This window comes from Somniosus microcephalus, chromosome 10, assembly GCF_052327205.1.
Source record: "Somniosus microcephalus isolate GS21.2 chromosome 10, FLI_Smic_1.0, whole genome shotgun sequence".
Classification (NCBI taxonomy): Eukaryota; Metazoa; Chordata; class Chondrichthyes; order Squaliformes; family Somniosidae; genus Somniosus; species Somniosus microcephalus.
In genome coordinates this window covers 1,963,627-1,988,689 of record NC_140996.1, presented here as the reverse complement: position 1 = coordinate 1,988,689, position 25,063 = coordinate 1,963,627, and the positions used below count along the sequence as shown (strand labels likewise).

Genomic DNA, 25,063 nt, shown 5'->3' with positions numbered 1-25,063 from the left:
GCCCCTTCTGGCCTGTGCAGTTTCAGGTGGGTGAGCAGCAGCCTGGCGCTCTGTTGTTCCTGGTTCTGCTGGTGCCGCGCCTGGTGCTTGAGATCATCTAATGCCCAGAAGGGAAGGAAATTAATGGCTCCCATGCTTCTGGTATATGCGTCAGTTGAGGAAGCACTCAGTGAGGGTGGCAAGAGGGGTTTCCCAGGAGGTCACACTGGAGATGGGTGTCAGGCTCCAAACTTCCACAGCTGTGGTTATGCCTTCTAAAAGTTCCCCCAGACCTGAGACAACAAAGTCCTGCCACCTGCAAATGATGGCTGATCAAATATCCTATTTAATGGTTGACCTGCAGCTGATAGTCAGCAATCCAATAGTGCTCCCGCCAGGTTTCACCATCGTGTTTCCCACCAGGCGTGTTTCACGTGGGAAAAGGGTTAAATTCGCAAGGGCCTTTCAAAATAGGATTATAGAGGCCATTCAGTGCTTGTTAAGGGCCTTAACAACCTATCCCGCCTGTTGGAGCTGGGACAGAGTCGGGACCATTAGACATGACTGAGTTAAAGTTGCTCGGAGTCGGGAGCCAGGCAGGGGGGGTCCCGCCCATCAGTTTTCGCGATTTTAACCCCCCACACGCCTCCAATCACGCCTCCACGGCCCATTGAAAATCTAGCCCTAAAGATCTGAATACACTCGTGCACACTTTTAATTTGATACCAGTAAACCTCCCATGGTATTGCTCGTGGTGAGTTGGAGGTTAAATCAGAACAGTCATGTTGTGGAAAATAACATTCGCGCCACAAGTGATCAGGGACACTGATATCGACATAGGGAGTCGGCTTGGGACCTGACTCTGTTGCGATGGGTTCTCGGGGTCTAGCAGTGGCCCCAATATGTTGATGCACGAGGAAAGGGCTCCCAGGAACACAGGAGAGGGAGGTATCAGAAAGCTAGGTAGGTCCTGAGATCTGGATCGGGGGGCAGGTGAGTTGGATTCGGGTGGTTTGTCACCACCCTTCGCCTCACTCCGCCACACAGAGCCTCGCCGTCCTTTACCGTGCCATACCGTGCCCTGCCCACTCTTCAATATATGGCTTGCAGTTTTTAAATGACTCCCAATTTTAGCCTGTGGGCTTTTGACCAGCTCCTACAGTACAAGAAAGTGTTTAATCTTCAAAGCGCTCGCTCTGTGCAGAATGACCCCTTTATATTGCCTTTGCTGGTAACTGATTCAAAGTAAAGGAAGGCAAAGGCAGCAAAATCGAGCATGTTTAGGCAATCCCCATCAATTGATGTGGTGCAACCGAAATAGAAAGGGAATAACTGCAAATCAAGGAATCCGAGCAGAGATTGAAGTTAGTTGCCTGAATATATTCTGATTTGATCAATTTGTAATCCAAGTTCATATTCTGGGCTTTACACAGGGAAATGAGCGATTGTGTTGTTGCAGTGATTCAGCCAGTGATGTTTGCTCTATAACAAACGCTGCTCACTGTCCGTCCACAGGGTTATGAGGATTGGCTTCGGCATAAAGCCGATAATGCAGTGAATAAATGTCCTGTTCACATCATCCAGGATGGCAAAGTGGTTCAAAAACAGAGCAGAAAACTGCGGGTAAGTAAATGTGAGAAATCTGCGGGGTGGGGGGGGGAGGTTAGAGGGGATGGGAGGGGGGGTGTTTCGAGGGGGCGGAGGTCGAGCGGGCTTTGCTTTTTATAACGCTTGCGATATTCTTGCAGGTTGGAGACATTGTGATGACCAAGGAGAATGAAACGTTTCCCTGTGACATGGTCTTCTTGTCTTCGAGCAGTGAGGATGGAACATGTTTTGTTACTACAGCTAGCCTGGATGGCGAGTCTAGTACCAAGGTAACAGACTGAGCAGCCACATTCCTGCTGTGCCTCAGATGAGTGTCTCCCATTTCAATATTTAAAATCCATTCTTAATATAATTCACTTGGCTGTATGTCCACCTCCCTCCTGTCTCATCTGTGCAGAGTAATGCTTAAAAAATTGTTGCTGTTTGCCAATTTTCCCACTCTTCCTGAAGACAGCGTGGTTTGGCAGGCTGTTCGATTGTGGGAGCTCCACAGCTGAGCATAATCCGGTCCCCACCTTCCATTTGCACGTGTGAGTACTGATCAAGAGCAGAAGGCCTGTGCTATGAGAGAGGAGACTCGACTCAGCCTCTCTGCTTTCAATCCTTGCTTATTGGCTGCTGTGCTTCTCAAAAACACCTGGGATTGTTTGGCAGGGAGAAGGTGCACATAAAACATACACAACCATGTGTATCAGTCATACACAGTTAGTTAATGTTACCTCCCGCAGCCTGGCGGCAGTGTTGGCATGTTTTGAATGAGCCGTCATAATACTAAATCTTAACACACTATCCACCTCTCTCAAACCTCTGATTAAAACCAGCTCCCTGTACTTTCAAGTAATTTTATTTTGGTAATGAATATTTGAAGTTTTTTTTCTGCAGAAGCATTTGTCTCAGCTTTGTCAATTTTCAGTGAACTGAATAAGGAACTGGTTGAATTTGGACTTGCTGGTTTTCAGACTAAGGCTGCAGCATTTTATTTCTTTTAAGATCACTGATGTATGACTTTGGCTTATTCTCTGTCCCATTTCGGTGCTCAGACTATTTTACATTCTACTATTTCAATAGCAGAAAATCCAGTTCTGGGCTAAACTTTTCTGATGATGTCTTTTAAAGTTTCACATTAGTAATGTTAACTAGTGTGTAACTAGTAATATTTGTAATAATTTGTACAAAGAACCCTGGATTTGCATTCTGATTATCATTTAAACCATTTGACATAAATGTAACTTTTTAAAGTCACGATTCACTGTTTCCCTGTGAAGATTCCCTGCAGTTTGTGTTGTGTTCAGCTAATTACCCAAGTGCTGTGCTAGTGACTGAATATTCCACTGTGCAGCAACAGAGTTAAGGACATTGCTGGCTGGAACTCATGCCTCAGGGTTTGAATGTGAGAGAGATGTTTACAGATTTACATTCTTTCCTTCAGACATACCAAGCCATTCAAGATACGAAAGCTTTGCGAACTGAGGCAGAAGTGGACACCTTGAATGCTACAATTGAATGTGAACAGCCACAGCCTGATCTTTACAAGTGAGTCTTGGCATGAATATCAAATCTCAGAGCAGATCTGCAGGCAAGAGTGGGAGATGTCAGTTCCTGCTGGGGCCTAACTCTAATATCCTACTCTGTTTCTCTCTCCACCGATGCTGCCTGGCCTGCTGAGTTTTTCCAGCGTTTTCTGTTGTTATTCTAGTATCCTGCTGTTGGATCACTGATGGTGTTTGTGATATTAATCTGACAACCTGGAGTTTATATTCTCGTCTAATACTGCCCTCTTGAACATCCCTGATGATAATCACTCAACCATTGGTGGCCGTGCCTTCTGTTGCTTAGGCCCTAATCTCTGGAATTCCCTCCCTAAACCTCTCTACCCCTCTCCTCCTTTAAGACGCTCCTTAAAACCGACCTCTTTGACCAGGCTTTTGGTCACCTGTCCAAATGTCTCCTTATGTGGCTCGGTGTCAAATTTTTGTTTTATAATACTCCTGTGAAGTGCCTTGGGACATTTTACTACATTAAAGTCGCTATATAAATACAAGTTGTTGTTGTCTAGTTCGGTAATAAACTGTGACCCCGTTTATTGATCAACTCTCTCACAGTTCACACGCTGCAGCGTTTACTCGCTAGAGTAGAGAGTGTTCTCCTCTCTGAAACTCAGTTTTACCAACATTGGTACCGACCTTTTACTATATTTCATCCCTTACCCCCCGTACCCTTTAATATCCCACCCAGTCTAATCCCACTCTCCCCCTCACTCCCCGTACCCTTTAATATCCCACCCAGTCTAATCTCACTCTCCTGCTCACTACCCATACCCTTTAAAATCCCACCCAGTCTAATTCCACTCTGCTGGGCACTCCCCATACCCTTTAATAATCCTTTTTTCAAGAAACTATCTAATCTTTTTTAGAAGAATTCATGGGCTCAGTTTGTAACAGAAAATTTCTCAGTCTAACCACCCTGTGTGAAGAAATATTTTTCTAAGCTCTCCTATAAGTTCTATTTGAGATCATTTTGAATATCTATCCTCTCCTCATCTGTCGACTAGCCAAATTGTCCATCATTATTCACCTTCTCCTGGAATCAAAGCCGCTGCCAGGTCAGCCCGAACCCTTCTCGGTCTTTGTGGAAAAAGCCCGAACAGAATTACAGAATCTTCCAGCACAGGAGGAGACCATTCAGCCCATCGTGCCTGTGCATGTCTCTGAAAGAACGATCCAATTAGTCCCACTCCCTGTCCTTTCACATTTTTATTTTTCAAATATTTATCCATGACTCTCAAAAGCTGTTGTGCATTCTGCTTTAAGTATGGAGTGTGGTTAAACCTGAATCTCCCCAGGTCAGCCCCCGCCCCAGCACCATCCCTGTCCCAGCACCCCCCCCCACCCCACCCCAGCACCACCCTGCCCCGGCACCCCCTCCCTCCGCTCCAGCACCCCCCACCCCACCCCGCCCCAGCACCCCCACCCCGGCACCCCCCTCCCTCCGCTCCAGCACCCCCCACCCTGCCCCGCCCCAGCACCCCCACCCCGGCACCCCCCTCCCTCCGCTCCAGCACCCCCCACCCTGCCCCAGCACCCCCCACCCCACCCCGCCCCAGCACCCCCGCCCCAGCACCCCCCCTCCCTCCGCTCCAGCACCCCCCACCCTGCCCCAGCACCCCTCCCTCCGCCCCAGCAAACCCCCCTGCCCCAGACTTTCCAAACCCCTGTATAACGGCTCTGAACCTTTGTATAAGAAGTCTCTCCCGGGTCCTCCTGCCTCCTGTGAATCTCGGTGTTCTTGGGTGCCGTCTCTTCTGTTTGAAGCGTGTTGGGGGCTGGAAATGTTTTGCACCTTTACCACAGATTGGCAGCGGCAGATTACCCAATCAGTCTGGCAGAAAGTGGCAACTAAATGTAATGGGAGGAGGGCGAAGCGTTGGGGATTTTTCCAATTCCTGCACCACCCCCCCCTGCCACCCCCCCCCCCCCCCTGCCTCCCGGACAGTGCTGGGAAATCTCTGCAATCGGGACTCATTCCCTGTTTCCCACAAATCACACTGCTAATGGCTATGATTGGGATCTTTTTACTTACAGTTTTGTTGGCCGGATCAATATTTACCATGAGTCAGAGGGGCCTATTGCAAGGTAAGTGGAATCCAGTTTATCCTCCTTAAATATTTAATGTCTGTTTTCAGATCTGCATTTAATATTTATTAAATATTCCTATATAGCAAACATTTAAATCATGAACCTGCTAAATTGGCACAAGAAAATTGGGAATTCTTTCAAAGGAACAACACCTTGGGATGGCCTGTCTCCCCCAAGTCTGGTGGCCTATCTCTCCATATCCCCTCTTTCCTATCTGCACTATAGACCCTGCCGCCCTCCCTAATATACCTTCTGTAGCCTTGCTCTTCCTGCCACATTTGCTACAGAACTGGCCCTCCCCTACCTGACTAGTTTAGCTCGTCCCCTATTGCTGCACAGACCCTGTCTGTGAGTGAAAGTGATCCGCCTTTGTTTAGGTGAAGCTCATCCTGGCTGAAGAGCTCCTCTGGCCTGAGGCCTACAAATCTGTTTATAGTCATCTAAAAATTGCAATTTTTTTTATGGCTTTATTTCCTCAATAATTTTTAACTTTATTCCAGGCCTTTGGGATCAGAGAATGTGCTGCTGAGAGGGGCAACTTTAAAAAATACCCGGAACATTTACGGTAAAACCCAGTTTGCTTTATCCACTGTGTGTCTTGCTCCATTCACAGTGACCCAAGTGTATTTTACTGTATATTTTTTTGTGTATGCCAGTTATAAAGTTTGGGTTGGCAGTAGATATACGGCAGTGCTGGTCACTCCCGTAAGCGGTCTGAGCATCTTGTGTTCAGGAGTCTGCCCATACCACCCAATATTGAAGCAGCGATGGTGTAACGCAAGCATAATGTTAGGACCCCTTGTGATCAGAAGTGGATGGCGTGACTCGCATATATGTCTTTCAGTAAAATATAGAAGATAGGAGCAGGAGTAGGCCATTCGGCCCCTCGAGCCTGCTCCGCCATTCAATGAGATCATGGCTGATCATCCAAATTCAGTACCCTGTCCCTGCCTTCTCCCCATATCCCTTGATCCCTTTAGCCTTAAGAAATATATCCAACTCTTTCTTGAATATATTTAATGAACTGGCCTCCACCGCCCTCTGTGGCAGAGAATTCCACAGGTTCACCACTCTCTGGGTGAAGAAATTCCTCCTCATTTCAGTCCTAAATGGCTTACCCCTTATCCTTAGACTATGACCCCTGGTTCTGGACTCCCTGGTCATCAGAAACATCCTTCCTGCATCTAGTCTGTCCAGGCCTGACAGAATTTTATAGGTTTCGATGAGATCTCCTCTCAATCATTCCTGCCATCCCAGGTATCAGCCTGGTGAATCTTCGCTGCACTCCTTCCATGGCAAGAACGTCCTTCCTCAGGTAAGGCGACCAAAACTGCACACAATATTCAAGGTGCGGTCTCACCAAGGCCCTGTACAACTGTAGCAAGACATCCTTGTTCCTGTACTTGAACCCTCTTGCTACAAAGGCCAACATACCATTTGCCTTCTTAACCGCCTGCTGCACCTGCATGCTTATCTTCAGCGACTGGTGCACAAGAACACCCAGGTCTCTTTGCACTTCCCCTTCTCCCAATCTATTGCCATTCAAATAATAATCTGCCTTCCTGTTTTTGCCACCAAAGTGGATAACCTCACATTTATCCACATTATAGTGCATTTGCCATGTTTCTGCCCAATCACCCAACCTGTCCAAATCGTACTGGAGTTTCACGACATCCTCCTCACAGCATACCCTCCCACCCAGCTTTGTGTCGTCTGCAAATTTGGAGATATTACATCCCAATTCCCTCGTCCAGATCATTAATATATATTGTGAACAGCTGGGGTCCTAGGACCGATCCTTGCAGTACCCCACTAGTCACTGCCTGCCACTCGGAAAACAACCCATTTATTCGAACTCTTTGCTTTCTGTCCGCCAACCAGTTCTCTATCCAAGTCAATACCTTGCCCCCAATCCCATGTGCCTTAATTTTGCACGCTAATCTCTTATGCGGTACCTTATCGAAAGCCTTCTGAAAGTCCAAGTACACCACATCCACTGGTTCTCCCTTATCTATTTTACCAGTTACATCCTCAAAAAATTCCAGTAGATTAGTCGAGCATGATTTACCTTTTGTAAATCCATGTTGACTTTGTCCGATCCTGTCACTGTTTTCCAAGTGCTCTGCTATTACATCTTTTATAATGGACTCTGTAGTGTCCGTGTGTTGATAAAGACACTGAAGACAGGAGTTGGTTCATAGGTATTTACTAAGCAAAGTCTTGGGGGGGGGTTCGAACGGATATACACAATATACAGGCTTATATAGCCCGAGTGGCAATTACCGGCATTACAGCACACCTGGGGCTCTTAAAGGCACATACACCACAATTCCTCCCCTTTTAGCTAACCAGTACATCATATTTTAAGTAATTATTAATTACATGTTATAAGCAAAATAATATACATGGCTGTAGTTAATTAATTATAAGTTAGTCTCTCAGGAGGCTTCCTGACTCGGTCCGGATAACGCCTTGGGGGTGTAGTAGTTTCTGGTGGTGTAGTAGGTTCTTCTGGCAAGGCTGATTCGGCTTGAATGCCAGTGTCGGGTTCATCGGGTTCCAGTATCACCGGATCGGAGGTAGATATGGGTATCTCTACTTCATCGTTAGATGTATAGAGTTGTGGTGTAGGTTGTCCCTTTTCGGATGACTTTATGATTTGGTCAGCATGGCACCTTATTATGCTTTCTCCGATGTCCACGGTATACATCAGTGGTCCTAGTCGTGTGCAGATAGTTCCAGGCTGCCATTTCTCGGTACGGTAGTCCCGGGCCAAAACTTGTGACCTATCTGGAAGGTTCTAGTTGGCCTTTCATTCATGCCTTGAAACTGCCGGTTCTCCACGTCCCTTCTGATGTTGGGCTTGACCAAATCCAGCCGGCATCTTAGGTTTCTATTGAAGAACATCATGGCGGGAGTTTGGTTGGTAACCATATGTGTTGCATTCCTGTATGCGAATAAAAAGTTATCCACCTTGTGCTGAAGTTTTATGTCTTCATTACCCATGGCCTTTATGGCCTTCTTGAAGGTCTGGACAAACCTTTCAGCCAATCCATTGGTGGCGGGATGGTATGGGGCGGACGTGTAGTGCTTAACCCCATTGTTTTTTAAGAACTTTCTGAATTCTTCAGACACAAATTGCGGTCCATTATCAGAACATATCTGTTCTGGCAGCCCATTCCTGGCAAATATGGTCCTTAATACTGTGATGGTTTTTTCCGTGGTGGTGGAGGACATCTTTATTACCTCCGGCCACTTGGAGTGTGCATCAACCGCGATTAAGAACATTGAGTCCATAAATGGACCAGCAAAGTCGATGTGCACCCTTTGCCAGGGAGATGAGGGCCACTCCCATGGATGTAGAGGGGCTTGTGGTGGAGCGTTTTGGACCTTCTGGCATCCTAGGCAGCTCTTGGTCATTTCTTCGATGTCTCCATCGATACCTGGCCACCATACAAACGCCCTAGCTAGGTTCTTCATTTTCACTCCACCCAGATTCCCCTTGTGAAGCTCCTTTAGCAGTTTATCCTGGAGTTTGGGTGGAATCACCACTCTGGATCCACACATCAAGGTTCCTCGGCACACTGACAGCTGTTTTCTTCTTTGCGAGAATGCTGGCAACAGTGGTTCGCCATATGCTGGCCATCCCTTCACTGTTAAATCGTAGACCAGTGAGAGAGTCTGGTCATTTCTCGTCTCCCTTTCAATGGCAGAATTTGTCACTGGTAGACATTCCACTATGGCAGAGTGGAACATCTCTACTGGGTCTACTGTAGGTGCCTCTTCTACCATTGGCAACGGTAGGCGCGATAAACCGTCAGCATTCCCATGCTGTTTTGACCCTTTGTATTCTATGTTGTATTGGTGTGCCCCTAGAAAAAGGGACCACCTCTAGCCTTTGCGCTGTCATAATGGGAACACCTTTTTTAGGGTTGAATATGGAGATGAGGCGTTGATGGTCAGTCAACAAGGTAAATTTTTGTCCGTGTAGGTAATGGTTGAATTTCTTCACTCCCCATACCAGGCTGAGTGCTTCCCTGTCGATTTGGGCATAGTTACGCTCAGCTGAGTTTAATGAGCGTGACGCAAAAGCTATCGGCCGTTCTGAGCCATCAGGGAATTTATGGGATAATACTGCTCCTATGCCGTAAGGGGATGCATCGCACGCCAGTCTGATTGGCAGTGATGGGTTGTAATGAGCCAAAACTTCTTCGGATGTGATTAAGTCTTTATGGAAGACACGTTTACAGTCTTCGTTCCATTTCCAAATCACTCCTGTTTGTAGAAGTTCATTAAGAGGGTGTAGAAGAGTTGACAAGTTCGGTAAAAACTTATGATAGTAATTTATTAATCCCAGGAACGACCTTAATTGTGAAACATTTTCAGGTGCTGGGGCTTTTATAACCGCTTCAATTTTTTCAGGTGACTTATGCAACCCTTCATTATTAATTATGTGGCCACAATATGATATCTGATTTTGGAAAAATTCGCACTTGGGGCGATTCGCTCGTAGGCCCCGTTCTTTCAGTCTAGTGAGCACCTGCTCCAAATTGGCAAGGTGCTCGTTGTCGTTTTCTCCTGTTATAAGGATGTCGTCTAGGTAGCATTGAGTCCCCGGAATCCCTTGCAGGACTTGCTCCATAGCTCTTTGCCAGATAGCTGGAGCTGATGCTATTCGAAAAACCAGTCGATTGTACTGGTACAGGCCTTTGTGTGTGTTTATCGTGAGATACTTTTTAGAGGCCTCCTCAACCTCCATCTGTAGATATGCCTGTGCCAAGTCAATTTTGGTGAAACGTTTCCCTCCGGATAGTGAGGCGAAAATATCTTCTATCCTCGGAAGAGGATACTGTACTGTGTGAAGGACCGGGTTTACAGTCACCTTGAAGTCACCACAGATGCGAATTTTTCTCTGTTCTTCAGATTTATCTTTATTCAATGCTTTTTTCATGACTGGAACGATGGGTGTTGCCCATTCGCTCCAATCAATTTTGGATAATACGCCTGCTTTTTTCAAATTCTCCAGCTCTGCCTCGACTGCTGGACGAATTGCGTATGGCACCGGTCTTGCCTTAAAAAATTTGGGAATTGCTGCATCTTCCACTTTTATTGAGGCAGTCATGCCTTTCAAGGTTCCTAGTTTCTCTTGAAACACTTCTTTGGCGTTGGCCAAGATGTCTTTTAATCGTTCAGGTATGATGTCATCATTGTTTTTTTCCTTGCTGGTCACCGTCTGCCTGAATGGAGTGCCAGTCTAAACGTATCTTCCTGATCCATTCACGTCCCAACAACGGTGGACCACCATCTTGTAGAATGTATAAATACAACTTTTGTATTTCTTTGCCGTTGTATACAACAGGCACCCTTATTTTTCCTTTGGGGTATACTTTCTGCCCCGTATATGTTTTTAAGATAATGGATGTGTCTTTTAGAGGTATATGCGAAAATAGCCTCTCGTAATCCCGTCGATTTATTACGGTTAGAGCTGATCCTGTATCTAGCTCCATTTTAACTGGGGACCCTGCTATTGTGAGGGTAACCCAAATGGTTTGGTAATCATCTTTGGCAAGTACATTATGTAATTTGAGACAGCTTAGTCTCTTGTTTTCGAAGTCGCTATCGCTCTTCTGGTCTTCGGAGCTACTGTCCGTCATCATTTGTACTTTCCTGTACTTTCCTTTATTGATTTTTTTTTTTCTGTCAGTGGATTTATTTTGTCCAGATCGGCATACCCGTGCAATGTGTCCAATCTTCCCGCATTGCCTGCATGCTTTGTCCTTGAACCAGCAGTCCCTCTGGTTATGGGTGGATCTGCCGCAGCGATAACATCTTTCGAAACCCTGTGTCATTTCATGGGTGCCGAAGTCTTGTGTCTTTTGTTGTATCTCTGCAGCTCCTTTTGCTGCTGCTTCGTATGATACAGCCAAACTGAAAGCTTTGTCCAATGTTAAATCTTTTTCAGAAAGCAGTCTTTTTTGTGTTCCTTCACTTAAGAGACCGTAAACGAATTTGTCTCGAAGATAATCTGATAGTCCTGCCCCGAATTGGCAGTACTTTGATAGCTTTCTTAATTCGGTTAGGTAATCAGCGTTACTTTCATTCTTGTGTTGATTTCTCTTGAAGAACTTGAATCGTTCCGCTATCAGCAGTGGTGTTGGGCTTAAGTGCTCCTGCAGGGTATCAACAATTTCTTTAAAATTCTTGTCCTTTGGTTTGACTGGAGTGATTAAATTTCGTAACAGCCCGTATGTCTTTGCGCCCATTAAGTTCAGAAGTACTGAAGCTTTTTTTTTTCATCTTCTATTCCATTTGCAGTGCAATATACCTCTACTCTTTCCACGTATGTGGTCCAATCCTCTCTTTCGCTATCAAAAGCATCAATATTGCCAGAATTAGGCATTTCAGAAAAGATATGGCGCTTCCCGCGCTTTTTTTTCCTTTTCTGTAGCAAAGATATGGCGCTTCCCGCGCTTTCCCGCCGCTGCTGCCGATAACAACGCTGTTTACTGCGGTTTCCGTTCTCTTTATGTTTTTTAATTTACTGTTGGAGACTCGTTCCCGCCGGAGGTCTGAACGCTGACCTGCTTGCCGCGCCGGCCGTCTCCCGAGTGCTCCCTCCCAGTCCGTTATTGCTTGCCTCCGATTTCGCTGCCTGTCTCAGCTGTAGAGCCCGCCGCTGGAGCCCCAGCCTGACGCCCAGGAAGGATTAGCACAGTACCTGCCACCAGCTTGGCCAGCTGGTGAAACCACAGCTTCTCTCACTTCCTTGAGTCTTCTGGACGCCCGAGGAATCGATGTCCTTGAGGTGCTGCCGAATTGCAGGTAAGTCCGTTTCCACTTCGTCGCCACTGTAGTGTCCGTGTGTTGATAAAGACACTGAAGACAGGAGTTGGTTCATAGGTATTTACTAAGCAAAGTCTGGGGGGGGGTTCTAACGGATATACACAATATACAGGCTTATATAGCCCGAGTGGCAATTACCGGCATTACAGCACACCTGGGGCTCTTAAAGGCACATACACCACAGACTCTAGCATTTTCCCCACTACCGATGTCAGGCTTACTGGTCTGTAATTCCCTGTTTTCTCTCTACCACCTTTTTTGAATAGTGGGGTAACATTAGCTACCCTCCAATCCATGGGTACTGTTCCAGAGTCTATCGAGTTCTGGAAGATGACCAGCAATGCATCTACTATTTCTAGGGCCACTTCCTTAAGTACCCTGAGATGTAGATTATCGGGCCCTGGGGATTTATCGGCCTTCAGTCCCATCAATTTTCCTAACACCATTTCTCTATAAATACTGATTTATTTCAGTTCCACCCTTTCATCAGACCCTATGTTCCCCGGCATCTCTGGGAGGTTATTTGTGTCCTCCTTTGTGAAGACAGAACCAAAATATGTATTTAGTTGGTCTGCCGTTTCTTTGTTCCCAATTATAAATTCCCCTGATTCTGACTGCAAGGGACCTACGCTTGACTTCACCAACCTTTTTCTCTTCACATATCTATAAAAGCTTTTACAGTCAGTTTTTATGTTCCCTGAAAGCTTACTCTCATATTCTATTTTCCCTTTCTTAATTAATCCCTTTGTCCTCTGTTGAATCCTAAACTGCTCCCAATCCTCAGGATTATTGCTTTTTCTGGCCAATTTATATGTCCTCTCCTTGGATCTTATGCTATCCCTAATTTCCCTTGTTAGCAACGGTTACGTCACCTTTTTTGTTTTATTTTTATGCCAAACTGGGATGAACAAATTCTGTAGCTCATCCATTCGGTCTTTGAATGTTTGCCATTGCCTATCCACCGTCAACCCTTTGAGTGCCATTCCCCAATCAATCCTACCCAACTCGCTCCTCAGACCATCGTAGGTTTCCTTTCTTTAAATTGAGGACCCTAGTCTCTGAGTCAACTACTTCATTCTCCATCTTAATGAAGAATTCGATCATATTGGGGCAGAAATTCCTCCCCAAACGCGTGAGTACGGAAGGGGTACTCACGCGTCTGGCCGGAGGAAATGCCGGTTTTCAGCATGCACAGCGCATGCGCTGAAAACCGGCATTTCCTCTCCTCTAACCCAAGAGGTGAAGAGGCTAGTGTGTGCGCTGTAGGGGGCAGTGCGTGCGTCTTGGATTTCCTCTGTTTTGGGGGATTTGCGCTGTTTTGGGGGATTTGCGCATGTCTAAAGGCCTCCGGTCTTTACGCTTGTAAAAAGCACACATAAGTATTTATTTTTACAGGTAAGTGGTGTTTTAGTGTAATTTAGAATTTTTTTCCCCACAGGTTTATTATTTTAAAGAATCTACAATAAGGTAAATTTAGTTTTAGACCCTTTTTATTAAAAATTTATTTTTTTCCAAAAAAAAAGTTATTGTTTAAATTATTTTTTTAAACTTATTTATACTTAATTTAATGATTGGGATGTTTTTTTAAATTTTTATTTAAAGTTTAAATAGTGTTTTGGGCCCCCGTAGTTTTCATGAGTTTGACAGTTCTTACTCTCAAGCTCATGAATGAACCTTCCCCTCCCCTGATTGGTTGTACAGTGCTCACCTGATCCCAGCCGGCACATCGCACTAACTACGCCGCTGGATCAGCTAAGCACTGCGCGCTGACATCTGAACCGGGCCTGTGACAGGAAATGCAAGCAGGCCCGGGCTTCAGATGTCAGCGCGCAGGGTGAGTGCAAATCGGGGGCTTGCACGCGCGGCAAGCCCCCGACACCAAGTTCTGGGCCGTTATGATCGCTCCGACCCAAGGGGCCTCGTACAACAAGATTGCTAATTAATCCTTTCTCGTTACATAATAGGTGGATTGAAAACACTTTAGTGAGATGAAGCCAGATATGAATCATTTAACTGCTTTATTTAAAAAAATGAAAGAAGGAACTTGCATTTCTGTAGCGCTTTTCACAACCTAAGGCTGTCTCAAAGCTCTTTACAGTCAATTAAATATTTTGGAGTGTAGTCACTGTTTTATATTAAAGTTAACATACAAAATAATGGTTATGATGAAATATTTCTAACTTCATTTTACTTCAAACACTCCCACCACCGCACCCCCCCCCCCCCCCACCCCGCCATTCATGAAGAAAAATAATAGTACACACTGCCATGCCCTGGGTTTGTGGGCTGACTAATGCTTCCTTTGGTCAGTCTGGCATCGAAACAGACCAAGACTTGGTTGTCACTAGTCGCTCTCGGTTGTGCCTAGATCTTTCCTGCCTTTTCCTCGGTGCACCATTGTCATTGACTTTGCACGTTTTCCTTTTCTTTTTGTTATTCCTGAGTTTGGATTGTCCCTCAGACTTCTTCACCAGTCAGTCTGTGAATAAAAGATGGAAAATGGTGGAAACACTCTACAGGTCAGGCAGCATCTGTGGAGAGAGAAACAGAGTTAACAGGCTGGATTTTGTCACTGGGGAGCTTTTGGAGGCGGGACTCCCACTTTTTGGGTTGTAGTCCCGCCTCCATCGACTTTTGGCCAACCCACGCTATTATCCCTTGATTGACCTTGTTAAGCCCGCCCAGTGGACCAAGCAGGCCCATTAAGGGAAAGCCGGTTACAGGTGACGTCAGCGAGTGACGTTTCATCTGTCGAGAGCTTTTGACAGATGAATTGTCATCGTTTGACGGCTCTGTGAAGCTGTCAAACACTGACAATCTGTCCTCTAAGTTCAGTCCAGTCACTCAGGCTGAGTTAGAGAGCTCTCCTGTGCAGAAAGCAGAGGTTGCAGCTTTTGACAGTTGAGCGGCCATTCTGTTTTCTGTGCCGGTGAGCTGAGGGACTCCCGAGACCTGAAGGGAGGAAGCCTGCCGGAAGAAGTAAAGGTAAGTAAAACTTATTAAAACACTTTACACTCACCTCACACACTTTCCTCTTCACACATGCACCCATCACTCACCTGCACACCAGACATCTCGGCCCCTCCGACCCCCGCAGACCGATGACCCGCCTCGCTGACCCTGGCAAGGTTCGGAGCTGTCGGGAAGCCGACACTTCAGGGCTGAAAAAAATGCCTGTTAACAGACAGTTAATTGGCACTAATCTCCTTCCCGCCTCGGGAAGGCGGCTCCCAGCGCGGTCAGCTAACCGCCTCCTGGGAAGATGGCACGGAGGCGGGATGGGGGCGGGATGGGCACCCGCCCCCAGATTCTGCCATTTTCCCAGCAGTCCCGCCTCCAAACCCGCCTGCCCAGAGCTGGCAAAATTCCCCTCAACGTTTCAGGTCGATGAACTTTCAGCTGAACCGAAAGATGCTGGAGATGGACAGCTTTTAAGCAAATGCAGAGCAGGGGGAAAGCTGCTACGTGTATCTCTTCTTCCCCATCAGATTCCCGGAGACACCCCATCCTGGACTCAAATTAATCTATCAGAAAATAGATGTGGATGTTTCTTAGAAGTCTGAAACAAGATAAACAGCACATTGTCAACCTGGTTGATTAACAACTCTTTCGGTGGCTGCTGGATACGATTGAAATCCAACGTGAATCCATGTAAATTTAAACACCACTTAATGTAACTCACTCCCAAATAATTTCAGTGGAAGAATAGTCAAAAATCCTAAGATGTGATGGTGTTCCTATTCTGTTTAGTGTGTCTATATTTCTCTTGTCAGAATATGTGTTACATCCACTCCCTCCTAACTCCTCTCTCCCCGCCCCTGCCTCTCCACTCATCACATAGCTGGGAACATTTGAACTGATGAACTAATTAGTGACATATAATATCATCGGGTTCACATGTTAATAGTTGCATTGGTATTATAGCTCCCTTTGTAACATTATCATAAAATGCCTGTTGATGGGATTTGAAGCAATATTTGATTGTGGGACTTCAGTGACTTCATTACAGGTTATTTAATTAGGTTCTAACAATGTTCAAAGTAATTGTCGGAATTAATTCTCTGTGAATTGTGATTTTGTTATGTTTGTATTTGTGTGATATTTCCTGTCGCTTGTGCTTTCCTCCAATATTGTTTGCTCGTGTTTCAGGAGTGGCAATTTACACTGGCATGGAAACCAAGATGGCATTGAATTACCAATCCAAGTCACAGAAGCGCTCAGCTGTAGAAAAGTAAGGCTGTGTCTATCCCTCGCATTGTCACTCACACACTGTGCGGCACTGAAACTAAAACTAGCGTTACAGGATTAAGCCGATTCGAATTTGCCTACGATGCTGTCTTTACTTTTTGTTTTTCACTCGTATGAAGTGATCAGTTTCTTTCAGTAAGGAATGTATTTGACTCCTGTAAGTAAATATTGAGAATGCTGGAATCATTATCTTCATTCCCACCACAAACTCCATTCCTCTCCCAGGCCACTGTCTGAGGCTGAACCAAACCGTTCACAACATTGGCATCCTATTTGACCCTGAGCTGAGCTTCTGCCCCATAGCCTCGCCATCACTAAGACCACCTACTTCCACCTCTGTAATATCACCGTCTCTGCCCCTGCTTCAGCTCATCTGCTGAAACCCTCATCCATGCCTTTATAATCTTCAGTCTCGACTATTCCAATGTTTTCCTGGCCGTCCTCCCACCTTGCACCCTCCTTAAACTTCAGCACATCCAAAACTCTGCTGTCTGTATCCTAACTCACACCAAGTCCCATTCACCCATCACCCCCTGTGCTCACTGCCCCGTGTCCTAACTCGCACCAAGTCCCGTTCACCCATCACCCCTGTGCTCACTGCCCCGTATCCTAACTCACACCCAGTCCCATTCACCCATCACCCCTGTGCTCACTGCCCCGTGTCCTAACTCGCACCCAGTCCCGTTCACCCATCACCCCTGTGCTCACTGCCCCGTGTCCTAACTCACACCAAGTCCCATTCACCCATCACCCCCTGTGCTCACTGCCCTGTGTCCTAACTCGCACCCAGTCCCGTTCACCCATCACCCCCTGTGCTCACTGCCCCGTGTCCTAACTCACACCCAGTCCCGTTCACCCATCACCCCTGTGCTCACTGCCCCGTGTCCTAACTCGCACCCAGTCCCGTTCACCCATCACCCCCTGTGCTCACTGCCCCGTGTCCTAACTCACACCCAGTCCCGTTCACCCATCACCCCCTGTGCTCACTGCCCCGTGTCCTAACTCACACCCAGTCCCGTTCACCCATCACCCCTGTGCTCACTGCCCCGTGTCCTAACTCACACCCAGTCCCGTTCACCCATCACCCCTGTGCTCACTGCCCCGTGTCCTAACCCACACACCCAGTCCCGTTCACCCATCACCCCCTGTGCTCACTGCCCCGTGCCCTAACTCACACCCAGTCCCGTTCACCCATCACCCCCTGTGCTCACTGCCCCGTGTCCTAACTCTCACCCAGTCCCGTTCACCCATCACCCCCTGTGCTCACTGCCCCGTGTCCTAACTCACACCGAGTCCCGTTCACCCATCACCCCCTGTGCTCACTGCCCCGTGTCCTAACTCTCACCCAGTCCCGTTCACCCATCACCCCCTGTGGTCACTGCCCCGTGTCCTAACTCACACCCAGTCCCGTTCACCCATCACCCCTGTGCTCACTGCCCCGTGTCCTAACTCACACCCAGTCCCGTTCACCCATCACCCCTGTGCTCACTGCCCCGTGTCCTAACTCACACCCAGTCCCGTTCACCCATCACCCGCTGTGCCCGCTGACCTACATTGGCTCCCGGTCTGGCAACACCTCCATTTTAAAATTCTCATCCTTGTTTTCGATTTTCTCCATGGCCTCGCCCCTCCCTATCTCTGTAATCTCCTTCAGCCCCACAACCCCCCGAAATCATTAAACGAACAAGTGTTTTAGGGTTCAGGAGACCAATAAATGTGTTTCAAAAAATAAAGAGAAAGGATTGGGGGTTATGGAGAGAGATTGGTAAATAAATTGGGGGTTATGGAGAAAGATTGGTAAATAGATTGAGGGTTATGGAGAGAGGTCGGCAGGGGAGAAAGGACAGCATGTAGATTGAGTGGTGCGACAGCAAAACAGAGAATCTTGGCCTGAGAGACCCCACAGTTGTCCTGTGATTTTCGCTATTTATTTATCACAACAAGTCACTTGCCCTACTCATCACTGATTGTTTGTTGTACACTGAATCATGCAATCACTATTCACACACTCAATCATGATACAAAAATCACTGGTATTAGTAGTATACCTTATTCAATAGTCAGAGCTTGAAAGTAACACAATGAGATCCCAAGCTAGTGGTGTGCCCCGGGGGTCGATATTGGGGCATATTATGGTGCGCCCCTACTGGTCTCGAGCCAAGCTCTGCATCTCTATAATTCTGTCTGTTTGATAGCCGTGCGTAATTTGTGTATTTTCTTTAACAGATCAATGAATGCGTTCCTGATTGTGTACTTGTGTATCTTGATCAGTAAAGCTTTGATAACCACAGTCCTGAAATACATATGGCAAAGCGATTCTATTCGGGATGAGCCTTGGTTTAACATGAAAACACAGACAGAACGGCAAAGAAACAAGGTAAATGAGAACATCGTGGATTGCTTCGGGCCCATTTAAATCTTCCTGGAATTTACATAGAGAACTGGAATAATTTCAGAATTTTAGACATCACTGATCCGACTCACTCCTTCTACCAAAAGTGTAGGCGTGTGAATCAGATGCAGCATCAGCCATACCTTGGAATCGGCATCAACCCAGTGAAGCTACAACATGGCGGTACAGCAAAAACAGCAGGCTAAAGGCAGAGCTAAGCAGTCCCATGACCAACTGCTTAGAGCAAAGCTCTGAAGCCCAACCACATCCATGGATGGGCAATCAGGCAACTCATACATCCGCAGCCCCTTCCTCAACTATTGCGGAGCCTGGCATTTGAGTGCAAGAGACCAGGCTAAAGTCTTTGCGATTATCTTCAGCCAAAGGCTTGCTTGGCCTCCTCACAAAGTCCTCAGCATCATAGCTGCTGTGTCTAGCCAATTCAGCTCACACCATGTGATGCTGAGTGCACTGGACTTGACAAAGACTTTGGGGTCTGACAACATCACGGCTATCATGCTGAAGGTGTGTGCACTAGGAACGAGCTGCTCCCTGAGCTATTCCAGTCCAGTTGTGACATTTAGAACATAAGAACATAAGAATTAGAAGCAGGTTCTAGACTCTCCAGCCAGGGGAAACATCCTCCCAACATCTACCCTGTCAAGCTCCTTCAGAATTTTGTACGTTTCAATGATATCACCCCTCATTCTTCTAAACTGTAAGGAATATAGGCCTAGTCTCCTCAGTCTCTCCTCATAGGACAATCCCCTCATCCCAGGAATGAGTCAAGTGAACCTTTGTTGCACTCCCTCTAAGGCAAGTATATCCTTCTTTGGGTAAAGAGACCGGTATTCCAAATGCAGTCTCACCAAGGCCCTATATAATTGCAGTAAGACTTCTTCATTCTTAGCCTTTATTACAAAAGGATTGGAGTATAACAAACCATTTTCTTTCCTAATTGCTTGCTGTACCTGCATGTTAACTTTCTGTAATTCGTGTACAAGGACACCCAAATCCCTCTGCATGTTAACATTCCCCGATCTCTGACCTCTTAAAAAAATAATCTGCTTTTCTATTTTTCCTACCAATATGGATACATTCACATTTCTCCACATTATTTTCCATCTGCCACGCACTTACCCACTTACTTCACCAAAAGGACAGTTGGGTTTTTACGACAATCCGGCAGCTACATCGTCACTTCTACTGAGACAATGGCCCAGAAATTCGGGTCTCCACGGGTGAGTACGCACGGGGTACTCACCCGTAAGCCCAATGGAAGTGCCGGTTTCACGCATGCACCGCGCATGCGCAGGAAACTGGCACTTCCATTCCCCTGAAAGAAGGCGTTGAGAGGTGGAACGCGTGCGCAGGAGAGGCAGCGTGTGTGCATCGAACTTATGTTTTTTTTTTACAGGTTTTCCCGGGAGGGTAAGTCTCCAGAAGTTACACTTTAAAAAAGCAGGCGCAATTAAAATTAAAACATTTTTTCCACAGGTTTATTATTTTTAAATACTTTAAAGAAAGGTAAGTTTATTTTTAGCCCCGTTAGAAAATGTAATTATTTTTTCAAAAATTTAAATTATTGTTTAAAATAGTTATTTCATGTAATTTATAGTTTATTTTAAAGATGTGATGTTTTTTTAAAATTTATTTGAAGATTTAGTGATGTTTTGGGGCTTATAGTATTTATAGGTTCAAACTTATGAATGAAGCATTCCCTGCTGCCATTGGCCCTCCATGGCTCACGTGATCCCAGGGGACGCATCGAACTAACTGCGCCCCTGGGATATGCAAGCACTGCGCACCGGCAGTTGGAGGAGGCCCAGGAGCGGAGTCCCACGCGGGCCCACAGCTCAACAGCCGGCGCGCAAGGTAGGTGCAGGTCGGGGGCTTGCACCTGCGGGAAGCCCCCGACCCGAATTTCTGGGCCCAGATTTTTATTCATTTATGAGATCTGGGCGTCACTGGCAAGGCCAGCATTTATTGCCCATCCCTAGCTGCCCTTGAGAAGGTGGTGGTGAGCCGCCGCCTTCAACGCGGCAGTCCGTGTGGTGAAGGTGCTCCCACCGTGCTGTTAGGTAGGGAGTTCCAGGATTTTGACCCAGCGATGATGAAGGAATGTCGATATACTTCTAAGTCAGGATGATGTGTGACTTGGAGTGGAAATTGGTGGTGGTGGTGTTCCCATGCGCCTGCTGCCCTTGTCCTTCTAGGTGGTAGAGGTCCTGGGTTTGGGAGGTGTTGTCGAAGAAGCCTCGGCGAGTTGCTGCAGTGCATCTTGTAGATGGTACACACTGCAGCCACGGTACGCCGGTGGTGGAGGGAGTGAATGTTTAAGGTGGTGGATGGAGTGTCAATCAAGCGGGCTGCTTTGTTCTGAATGGTGTCGAGCTTCTTGAGTGTTGTTGGAGCTGCACTCATCCAGACAAGTGGAGAGTATTCCATCACACTCCTGACTTGTGCCTTGTAAATGGTGGAAAGGCTTTGGGGAGTCAGGAGGTGAGACACTCGCCACAGAATACCCAGACTCTGACCTGCTCTTGTTGCCACAGTATTTATGTGGCTGGCCCAGTTAAGTTTCTGGTCAATGGTGACCCCCAGGATGTTGATGGTGGGGGATTCGGCGATGGTAATGCCGTTGAATGTCAAGGGGCAGAGGTTAGACTCTCGCTTAAATAACAACAGAAAATGCTGGAAAAACTCAGCAGGTCAGGCAACATCCGTGGACAGAAATTTGAGTTGACGTTTCGGGTCGAACCCTTCTTCAAAACTGGGAAGAAAAGATAGATCGGAGGCAGGGCTGCGATCGGATAAAAGAAACAAAAGAAGTAAAAAAGAGACAATAAAAGGTATTAGAAGCTAGACGAGATAGTAATAGGCTGAGACTAGGTGTAAAGTGTACTGGCAGGGCAAGAGATAGCTGCCAGGTGTGAGAGAGAAACAAAAGGAAAGGGGGGGGCGGAAAAGGAGTGGAAAAATTACAAGAAAAAATGAAATAGGGGCCGAGGTTATGATCTGAAATTGTTGAACTCGATATTGAGTCTGGAAGGCTGCAGAGTGCCTAATCAGAAGATTAGACTCTCGCTTGTTGGAGATGGTCATTGCCTGGCATTTCTGTGGCACGAATGTTACCTGCCACTTATCAGCCCAAGCCTGAACGTCGTCCAGGTCTTGCTGCATGCGGGCATGAACTGCTTCATTATCTGAGGCATTGTGAATGGCACTGAACACTGCAGTCATCAGCGAACATCCACATTTCTGACCTTTATGTTGGAGGTAAGTTACTTCCAGATTGTAACTGAATTGAAATTCTCAAACTGCCATGATGAGATAATCCTCGGGATAGTCGTGGCCTCTGGGTTACTCGTCTAGTAACACAACCACTGCACCACCACCAACAATGTGGAAAATTTCCCAGATTTTTCCTGTCCAGTGGTGGAGGCTGCAGGTTTGGGTGCGGCTGGTGAAGTAAGCTTGGTGAATTGCTGCAGTGCATCCTGTGGCTTGTACATGCTGTGGCCAAAGCCCATCACTGGCGGGGTGAATTTTCAGTCCAGTGGCAGGGACACAGATCGAGCAAACTGCTCTGCCCTGGAAAGTCTGCAGCTTCTGAGTGTTGTGGCTACACCCATCCGGTGTTGAATATTCCATCACGCTTCTGACTTGAGCCTTGAGGATGATGGAAAGATTTTGAGGAGACAGGAGGTGACACATTCATTGCAGATTACCCAGTCTCTGTCTTGCACTTGTAGCCATGGTGTTTATACAGCTGGTGCAATTAAGCTTCTGGTCAATGGTGGAGGCCTTGATGGCGATTGTAGTGCCAGTGAAGGTCAAAAGGAGATGATTGGGTTATTGCCTGGCACTTAAGTGACAGGTAGATTCAGGCCACATATCTGCTCAAACTTGGATGTTGTTCAGTTCCTGCTGTCGGCTTACACGGGCTGTTTTATTATCGGAGGAGTTGTGAATGGAGCTGAAGACTGTGGAATCATCAATGGACGGCCCCAGTCCTGGCCTTATGACAGACGGAAGGTCATTGTGAAGCAGCTGAAGATGGGTGGACCAAGAACACTTCCCTGAGGAACTCCTACAGCGATGTCCTGGGGCTGTGATGATTAGATTGCAACAGCCACACCCATCTTCTTTTGTCTTGGGTATACCCCCAGCTACAAGAGGGTTTTCTCCTGGACCTCCATTGACCTAAGTTTTGCTCGGGCTATTTGGGGCCATTTTCAGTTGAATGCTGCTTTGATGTCGAGGGCAGCTACTTTCACCACTACTCCAGACATGAACACCCCTTCTCCCCCATGGATGATACTTCACGCCCCTTCCCCCCCATGGATGATACTTCACCCCCCATGGATGATACTTCACCCCCCTTCTCCCCCATGGATGATACTTCCCCCCCATGGATGATACTTCACCCCCTTCTCCCCCATGGATGATACTTCACCCCCCCATGGATGATACTTCACCCCCCATGGATGATACTTCACCCCCCTTCTCCCACATGGATGATACTTCCCCCCCATGGATGATACTTCACCCCCTTCTCCCCCATGGATGATACTTCACCCCCATGGATGATACTTCACCCCCTTCTCCCCCATGGATGATACTTCACCCCCCTTCTCCCCCATGGATGATACTTCCCCCCCCATGGATGATACTTCACCCCCTTCTCCCCCATGGATGATACTTCACCCCCCTTCTCCCCCATGGATGATACTTCTCCCCCCTTCTCCCCCATGGATGATACTTGTCCCCCATGGATGATACTTCTCCCCCATGGATGATACTTCTCCCCCATGGATGATACTTCTCCCCCATGGATGATACTTCACCCCCATGGATGATACTTCACCCCCATGGATGATACTTCACCCCCTTCTCCCCCATGGATGATACTTCACCCCCATGGATGATACTTCACCCCCTTCTCCCCCATGGATGATACTTCACCCCCCTTCTCCCCCATGGATGATACTTCACCCCCATGGATGATACTTCACCCCCCCTTCTCCCCCATGGATGATACTTCACCCCCATGGATGATACTTTACCCCCTTCTCCCCCATGGATGATACTTTACCCCCTTCTCCCCCATGGATGATACTTCACCCCCTTCTCCCCCATGGATGATACTTCACCCCCTTCTCCCCCATGGATGATACTTCTCCCCCATGGATGATACTTCTCCCCCATGGATGATACTTCTCCCCCATGGATGATACTTCTCCCCCCCTCTCCCCCATGGATGATACTTCACCCCCCATGGATGATACTTCACCCCCATGGGTGATACTTTACCCCCTTCTCCCCCCATGTATGATACTTCACCCCCTTCTCCCCCATGGATGATACTTCACCCCCCTTCTTCCCCCCCCCTCCATGGATGATACTTCACGTCCCTTCTTAAGAAGAAGATGCTGCAGGAGGGACGACTTCGTGTTCTTGGGCTAAGGGAAGGCTGCACTGTCGGGGCAACCATCACCAGAACCAAACCGGCCCAATGTCCTTGCAGAGAGTGGGGGCGGGGGGGGGGGCTGGCGGGATTTATACAAATATGGTGGGGGCGGAGTCTAGATTTGGGACTAGAGAGGGGGACCAAGAAAGGAGAGCAGGGTTAATAAAGCTATTGGAACAGAACAAGGGGCCATAATCCTAAAATTAGAGCTAGGCTCTTCAGGGATGATGTCCGGAAGCACTTCTTCACACAAAGGGTGGTGGAAATCTGGGAATCTTTCCCCCCCCTCAACCCCCCCATAAAAGCTGTGGAATCTGGGGGTCAGTTGGAGCTTTCAATGCTGATTTAAATAAACTTTTGTTGTTTAAGGGTATTAAGGGATGCAGGGCAAAGGCGGATAGATGGAGTTGAGATATACAGATCAGCCATGATCTCATTGAATGGTGGAACAGACTCGAGGGGCTGAATGGCCTGCTCCTGTGTTCCTAACTCAATTTTTGATGATGACCTAGGTTTTGACTCATGGAATAAGTTGGGTGTCGTTATTTCTCAATGCATCGGCTGTCCTACACTCTTACACAATTAATGTAAAACTTTATTTTCTGTAGGAACCTTTCTGCTGGTTACACATTATTTCAGATGCATGTGGGAACCTCATTGGCCATTTGAAAGCTTCCTGAAGATTGCATTTGAATCACAATATTTTCAATCATGTCAATGATTTGAAGCATAGGAAAGCAGTTGTCACAGTAGAGCTTCCTTCAGTTGTCTTGTGGCAAGTCGAATGAGGCAAAAAAGAACATTAACATAGTTCTGCAACTTCGGAACGGATGTTTAAAAAATGATATGTTTGCTTAATTTATTGAGAGGAGCAACGTCAAGCTT

At 47.0% G+C, this 25,063-nt stretch overlaps 1 protein-coding gene across 1 annotated transcript in view; it reads left to right on the top strand.

Annotated features, from left to right (window-relative positions):
* Window positions 1–25,063, top strand: part of atp11a (ATPase phospholipid transporting 11A) — a 302,919-nt gene that overhangs the window by 102,899 nt on the left and 174,957 nt on the right. Inside the window, exons 5-11 of the mRNA XM_085999881.1 lie at window positions 1,495–1,602; window positions 1,728–1,856; window positions 3,017–3,120; window positions 5,169–5,219; window positions 5,723–5,787; window positions 16,215–16,296; window positions 18,540–18,719. Of these exons, the coding sequence (XP_085856007.1) occupies window positions 1,495–1,602; window positions 1,728–1,856; window positions 3,017–3,120; window positions 5,169–5,219; window positions 5,723–5,787; window positions 16,215–16,296; window positions 18,540–18,719 (719 nt within the window). The remainder of the gene's footprint in view (window positions 1–1,494; window positions 1,603–1,727; window positions 1,857–3,016; window positions 3,121–5,168; window positions 5,220–5,722; window positions 5,788–16,214; window positions 16,297–18,539; window positions 18,720–25,063) is intronic.